At 38.9% G+C, this 7,861-nt stretch overlaps 1 protein-coding gene across 1 annotated transcript; it reads left to right on the plus strand.

Moving 5' to 3' along the window:
• The first annotated feature begins 461 nt into the window (after positions 1-461).
• Positions 462-6,730, plus strand: LOC110531445 (high mobility group protein B3). The gene is made up of 5 exons (XM_021614648.2): positions 462-588; positions 3,296-3,517; positions 4,138-4,277; positions 4,502-4,676; positions 5,130-6,730. Exons 2-5 carry the CDS (start codon positions 3,368-3,370, stop codon positions 5,283-5,285), a joined length of 621 nt encoding a protein of 206 aa, XP_021470323.2. The 5' UTR covers positions 462-588; positions 3,296-3,367; the 3' UTR covers positions 5,286-6,730.
• Positions 6,731-7,861: the final 1,131 nt, after the last annotated feature.

Raw genomic sequence — 7,861 nt, forward strand, 5'->3', positions numbered from 1 at the left:
GGCCTACCAACTCTAATACACTATACATGTTCTCACTACATATAAGGTAGAATACAAAACTGTAGTTAAATTAATTATTTTATTAGCAATATCCATCCCTTATAAGTCCAATGACTTGACAGGTGTCCGCAGATCTGTATCTGTAGCCTAGTGTCCTATTTTAACCTTTCACCTGAGAGAAAAAGCTGTTTCATACCGTCTAAAAACACCTCCAATTGAACCTTTATATGTTAGCATATATACCGTACCCATATGTACTACTGCACACACAGCCAACCTTTCTCACCCAATGAATTTCTCTTCATACTACTCTGAAACTTTTCTCAGCGGCTCTTTTTCAAAGGCGTGGGTATGACAAGGCCTCCCCTTGTCGACCAATCACCAACGAGAAACCCGTAAAGTGTGTAGAGCAGCGTCCAATCAGCAGTTTGGGAGGCTGTTTTGAACCGACCCGGCCGCTAGCCAATCAGGCCGTTCTCGTATTGAGCTAGCGCGAGGCTGTCTACATATGGATAGAGAAGACAGGAGAAAGGCGAGACTGTAGGATTCCAGAATCCAGACTGACTTGACTGCTGCTTATCAATACAGGTACGTTACTTGTTATAACAATAATAACATTGCATTCTTTTTTACTACCACCATTTGAATAATTTATAACATTTACTTGTGTTAAATGACATGGTTATTTTAATAATTTGAATTGAGATTATGTTATTGTTAAGTCTTTCTGTGGTATTTTAGTGCAATTATGGTTTAAATGTGCTTAGATGTTATTCATTTTGCAGGCAAATAGTGTTTGATAATTTTTTCCCCCATAATGTGTGATTTATTGTGGTATTGACAGAAATCTGCCGAGAATGGCCTTGATCTATTTTAATATTGTTTACACGGTAATTTATCATAAAGAAAATTAACATGTCACTGTTGTCTCGTGGACTCTGTTTTTTGCTGATTTTTAAAGTAACCAAAAGTTATTCAACTGTAATTTTCTGAGGCTTGTATTCCTCACACGCATCGCTGCTGTGTGTAACACTGTGAATATGGCTGGCTATAGCCTGTCTACGAATAACACTGTTCTTCTATGGCGACCCAATTTCGATGTCATCTACATAAATAATCATACATTTTCAGAATAAACGTTTGTTTTCCGCTGAACTCTTTTATCTCTATTCAACAATGTAAAGAAAATGTTAATGTCATCGTCGAAAAGCTGTTTTTGAGATTTGTTATCGCCCTTAGTCAAATGATTGCTCTCACCATGTAGTAAAATGGCTGGCGATTTAAACCATTGAGGAAAGGCAGCGCTAACGCAGAGAAGGGACGGGGAATTGTTGGGAGAAAAACAAATTATCTACGGACGAAAAATACTGCACTTTTTCGTTTTCCATTCGAAATGTTTATCTCTAACTTTCTGCATTAAAGTATTTTTATTTTCCCCTTTTTATTCATTTTCGCAACTTCTCGATTGCAGCAGGATGGCTGGCGCACTGTCTTTGTTACCGAGAGCAATGCACCAAGCGACAGTCAGGGGTATAACTTCAGAAAACAGTGAAATGTCACGAAATACGAAATGACAGTTTTAATATATTAACCCGAATAAAAAGAACGGTCTTTGTTTTATCTGACTACGTTGTTTTGTTTTTAATTAGCGGTCACATTTAGTCGTTATAGCTCTTGGAACCGGAGGGGGGTGTGTATCGCTTTGTTACATAGTCAGCCCCGTAAGCCTTCCCCTCGCTCTACAGAAGCCATTTTATTCAATGGGAGCTCCAGCGAAGAACAGCACTCTCCTCGCCTGTATAGCAGCCACACTATCCAATACTAGGCGCTATGAACTGGGACTGAGCTACCGTACGGAGCGGGGAATTAAAAACCAAAAAAGTAATAACATTTCTGGCAAAGTAAGATTGAAATAGGCAAGAAGGTGGAAAATAAACAGGAGTTTCTCTCATGAGGACGCATTTCACAAAATGGAAGATGAATAATTCGCGTTGATGACCTCTCTATTTTTCTCTGTATGTGTAGTTGAAGCGTCTCATTCTATCGCAACATAGTAACTAGTCGGAGCGCTCCCTATACTATAGCTGGTATGAAGAAAGTAAAGTTCGCGTTGCGTTGGATGCAATGGAGTAAAGTTTAGAGAGCTAAAAAATATGAAAATAAAAGGCAGAAAATGGCTAATGACAAGGAGATGGGCGGTGGCGAGGGGAGAATATGGTGGGGGCTTTCTTATTTGATTGAGATTCTAATGGGAGGTGTTTTGTAAAAATGCTCATTTACTTTGTAGATTAGAATTCGATTATTTTCCAAATTTGAATTTATATCTAAGTATCAATTCACGTTCCCAAGAATGACATTTCTCAAATAGCCTAGTTAAATCTAGATTAGAATTCGATTATTTTCCAAAATTGAATTTATATCTAAATATCAATTCACATTCCCAAGAATGACATTTCTCAAATAGCCTAGTTAAATCATTTTGAGTATTTTTGAGAAATGAAAATAAAAACCTTACACTCCATTGTAATTACATAGTAAAAACAGACATTACAACAGCCCATAGTCTCATAGCCACATTTCCTTAATTCCCAATTTTCCTCCATTCTAAGACTCCTTGGCCAATTCCACATCTTCTCCCGTGTCACACCTACAGAATGCAAATGCATTCCAACCAATTCTTATTCTAGAGCTAATTGGAATTCATTATAATTCTAAAACGGATTCTTATTTTAGAACTCCTTCTAAATTCTAATTCCCTTGTTCCCTTCTATGGTTCCACCACCTACTATAATAATCATCATTTATTCAACTTTTATAGTACTTTTCATTATATAAAGAATCTCAAAGCTCTTTAAAGCAACACAAAAAAAAGACAAGCAATTTAGAAAACAACAACATAATTCATGAGATGTCATGAGTTCATGAGAGGGTTGTCAAGTTCATGGCTTGAGTGGTGTTTGGAGGGAGGTGACCGAAGCACTGTGTCATCAAGGTGGTTTGCCATTAATATGAAGTTGACCATCACCAGTGGTCGCTGACGTTAAATTCATCTGTTGGGTGTTGTGTAATCACATTATGTCTGAATTCATTTGTCAATAAAGACCACAGTTAGTCTCCGACATGAATTGTGTTTGACTCTCCATTCACAAATGTCATCAAATGTTTATTAAAATATTCATGTGCTTTGGTACTTGCATCACCTGAAAAAAAATAGCATACAGGTTCACTTTCCCAGAAGAAAATCAAACCACAACATTGAATTAACCCATTTTCATCTTCTCTCCACTCTCACTAGATACTGACCCAATCAACCAATTAACCAATCAACGAGTTCCAGACCACAGCTAGGCCCCGCCCAGTGACCAGGATGGCTAAAGGCACTCCAGGGAAGCCCAAAGGCAAGATGTCCTCCTACGCCTACTTCGTTCAGACCTGCCGTGAGGAGCACAAGAAGAAGACCCCTGAGATACCTGTCAACTTCGCTGAGTTCTCCAAGAAGTGCTCCGGAAGATGGAAGGTGAGGAATGGATGGATGGATAGATACTTTATTGGTCCCTGAAGGACAATTAATAACAATTTCTAGTTAGTTATCACAATGAAGTTGATTCATTGATTGTTGACATATCATGTTTTTTATGCAAAAAAATATATTTTCACATCTTATTTCACAGTTCTAGAGATGAGATAATGAGGATCATGGGATTGAGATTATTAACTAGCCTGGCCAATAAATCACACTACGCAGCCCACACAAATGGTTATTGGGACAGAGGTCAAGTTCATTTAATTGAGTTTTACCAAAATGTAATTCAATCAATCTTCTGCTCCCAAATCTATTGTTCCCCTAAAGGACAAACCCGGGTGGTAGCCTAAAGCTTACAAATCAAGAACGGCAAGTTATTTGTTGACTAAGGTGTGGTTACATGTTCCGTACTGCAGGTGGCGCAACAAGACCACATATCACGCTGGCTTCTTATATTAAATGACAATTAGGCGACCTTCAATAGACCTCTCTGTTTGAATCCGTTTTTTTTTCCCGTATGCTACCAAATGAACAATGCCCATGTGTCCATCCTTTCAAAGTCTATTGCTGGGAATGTTTTAAGTGGTGTAAATGTTGTGATTTTTTTCCCCCAGACGATGTCTGGTAAGGAGAAGGGGAAGTTTGACGACATGGCGAAGCAGGATAAGGTGCGTTACGACAACGAGATGATGCACTTCGCCCCTGGAGGCAAGAAGGGAAGGAAGAAGGACCCCAACGCACCAAAGAGGCCCTCGTACGTATCACACACAGACTGGCACACACATACATGGATGGAGTCACAGACAGACAGACACAGACAGACACACAGACACACAGACACACAGACACACAGACACAGACTCCTTCACTCATGTTTTGGTTTTCAGTAAGTATATCAATACACACATCAGACATCACGACACACTAAAATGAAGAAAAAAAATCACAATGATAAATCAAATAATAATTTCTCCACAGCTCTGGTTTCTTCATCTTCTGTGCGGACCACCGGCCCAAGATCAAGGCCCAGCACCCCAGCCTGGGCATCGGGGACGTGGCCAAGAAACTGGGGGAGCAATGGAACAACCTGACTGATGCCACCAAACAGCCCTACCTGATCAAGGCCAACAAACTCAAAGACAAATACCAGAAGGTAAACTAACTTACCTGTGTTTTGAATTGTACCACATACACACAAAGACAATTACCAGGAAGTAACATTTATATTGATTGATGAATTGATTGGTTACATTACACCTTGTATCTGATATCTGCACCGTTTTACAGTCACACATTGCACATTTTCACACACACACACACACACACACACACACACACACACACACACACACACACACACAAAACAACTTTCACTTTAATAATAACCTGACAACATCGCTACCGATCAAAACATCTACCAACCAATCAACCAATCAAACGAAATAGAATCCAGTGTGTTTCTGTCACCTGACCCCAAGTGAGAAGCTCAAATTGGACACCAATATCCACCACTGTTGATTAGCCAGTGTAGCCTGGACAACACCCAATGTTGTCCCAGCCAGTCGAATAACACATTTGACTCTCTCTCTCTCTCTCTCCCCCCCAGGACGTTGCTGACTATAAGTCCGGTAAGGGCAAAGTGGTAGTTCCGAGCATGGCAATGGCCCCAAAGCCCATGACGAAGAGTAATATGGACGACGATGATGATGACGACGATGAGGAAGACGAGGAGGAGGAAGATGAGGAGGAGGATGACGAGTAGATCGCCTGAGTTCTGTTTTGTGTTTTATTATGATGGTGACGATAATGATGATGATTAAGTCGTGCGTTTTCCTTTCCAGTTTGAAATGCGATTTGTAGGGTTAAGAAGAAACACAGGTGATATCTTATTATGTTCCTTAATGACATTGCTCTGCGCCCTTCCCTCCTTCATTCAATTCCCTCCTTCCACCTCTTTGTTGTTTTGACGTTGTCATTATGTTAATTTTGTGTTACCTGCTTCTGTAAAGTTCTATTTGTACATTGTGTCAAGTTAAGATGTTGAGACTGTACGTTACTATGGCAACTGTGATTGAACTCGAAGTAGACCCCTAATACACCCCCCCCCCCCCCCAACAGCTGTGTGTGTGTGTCTGTGTGTGTGTGCTCGTGTGTGTGTGTGTGTGTTTGTGTTACCGTGTCCATCTCACCAGCACTGTCCAGTGTCTTCCTCAAAACCCGCCTAGCATTGTCTCTTTAACAGGCTCTATATCGATTCAACGGAGAAGCATTTAAAACCAGTGGTAGCATTGTCTCTTTAACAGGCTCTATATCGATTCAACGGAGAAGCATTTAAAACCAGTGGTAGCATTGCAGTATATATAAACACCTTTTTGTTTCTGGGATTCGTCCCAAATTACACCCTATTCCTTATATAGTGCACTACTTTTGACTAGGGCCTATAAGGAATCCCATGGAGCTCTGGTTAAAAGTAGTGCACTATATAGGGAATAGGGCGCCATCTGGGACTTTGTTTTTAAAAAGAATGTGCAAGGTGTTGTTTTACTGTATATGGTTGACTTAGACTTTAGTCCACGTTTTTTTTTTTTTTTAATACATTTGTAATGATTATTTTTCTGAGGCCTCCAGATGTAAGGTGATTTCTGATTGCACATATCTAGTAGGGGTGGTGTTGTTGTATCTAGGTGGCTGTTTGTGTAGCTGTGTGTTGGTTGTTGCACCAGGAAGTGTTGCCATGGTGAAACTAACTCCCAGTTCAACAGCCTCCCATGTAAACGAACAGTAGTGGCTGGTTAGCTAGTGTATGCTGGCCAACAGTCATTTAATACTATGGTTCAGGGTCGTTTAGTAACTTCCACTACAGTCACATTTTCACTTAGTCATGCATTGATGTCAATGGGAGACAAAGTGAACATTTGACTTAAGTGAAAGTTAAGATTCGCTCCTTTGAAACCGAGGAGGATGGAAAACATCCAAACAACAGTATATAATGGAAACTATAATTTCCTTTTTGGCTAAGTGCATTTTAACCGTTCGTTGTTGTAAGATCTCTCATGATGAAAAATAAAAAACGACACTGAGTGAAAAAGCACGACTATTGAAGAAAATAAACCTGTACTTATCTGTATCTAAGATTTTTTCTTTTTTGTATGTTTAGAAAAAGCTATGTTTGGAATTATTATTAAAGTATGACATTTTTACACGTGGTGTTATGTATTAATGATTTTCATTTTGCTGCTTGAAAGTCTCTCTCTCCAAAACCTTCTCATCTTGTCACGTGAAACCCCCCCCAAACACATATCATCATTATTCAACAAGTTGTCTGAATATTATTATAACTAAAAGTGGATCTGCAATAAAGAGAACATACATTTCTCATTGAACTTATACTTTACTCTTACAAGAATGATTGACCTCTTTACTTCTAGAAGAATGATTGACCTCTTTACACCTAGAAGAATGATTAACCTCTTTACACCTAGAAGAATGATTGAACTCTGTACTTTACTCTTAGAAGAAGGATTGACCTCTTTACACCTATAAGAATGATTGAACTCTGTACTTTACTATTAGAAGAATGATTGACCTCTTTACTTCTAGAAGAAGGATTGACCTCTTTACACCTAGAAGAATGATTGACCTCTGTACTTTACTATTAGAAGAATGATTGACCTCTTTACTTCTAGAAGAATGATTGACCTCTTTACACCTAGAAGAATGATTGACCTCTTTACACCTAGAAGAATGATTGACCTCTTTACACCTAGAAGAATGATTGAACTCTGTACTTTACTCTTAGAAGAAGGATTGACCTCTTTACACCTATAAGAATGATTGAACTCTTTACTTCTAGAAGAATGATTGACCTCTTTACACCTAGAAGAATGATTGACCTCTTTACACCTAGAAGAATGATTGACCTCTTTACACCTAGAAGAATGATTGAACTCTGTACTTTACTATTAGAAGAAGGATTGACCTCTTTACACCTAGAAGAATGATTGACCTCTTTACACCTAGAAGAATGATTGACCTCTTTACACCTAGAAGATTGATTGATCTCTGTACTTTACTTCTAGAAGGTTGATTGAACTCTGTACTTTACACCTAGAAGGTTGATTGATCTCTGTACTTTACTCCTAGAAGGTTGATTGAACTCTGTACTTTACTCCTAGAAGGTTGATTGAACTCTGTACTTTACTCCTAGAAGGTTGATTGAACTCTGTACTTTACTCCTAGAAGGTTGATTGATCTCTGTACTTTACTCCTAGAAGAATGATACAACTCTGTACTTTACACCTAGAAGGTTGATTGATCTCTGTACTTTACTCCTAGAAG

Source organism: Oncorhynchus mykiss, chromosome 9 (genome assembly GCF_013265735.2).
Source record: "Oncorhynchus mykiss isolate Arlee chromosome 9, USDA_OmykA_1.1, whole genome shotgun sequence".
In the NCBI taxonomy this organism is placed as follows: Eukaryota; Metazoa; Chordata; class Actinopteri; order Salmoniformes; family Salmonidae; genus Oncorhynchus; species Oncorhynchus mykiss.

Excerpts from the sequence above, each read along its gene's own strand:
- LOC110531445 (XM_021614648.2), top strand. The coding sequence starts at position 3,368 with ATGGCTAAAGGCACTCCAGGGAAGCCCAAAGGCAAGATGTCCTCCTAC. Across the intron at positions 3,518-4,137 it reads AGTGCTCCGGAAGATGGAAG|ACGATGTCTGGTAAGGAGAA; the intron begins GTGAGGAATGGA and ends TTTTTCCCCCAG. Across the intron at positions 4,278-4,501 it reads AACGCACCAAAGAGGCCCTC|CTCTGGTTTCTTCATCTTCT; the intron begins GTACGTATCACA and ends ATTTCTCCACAG.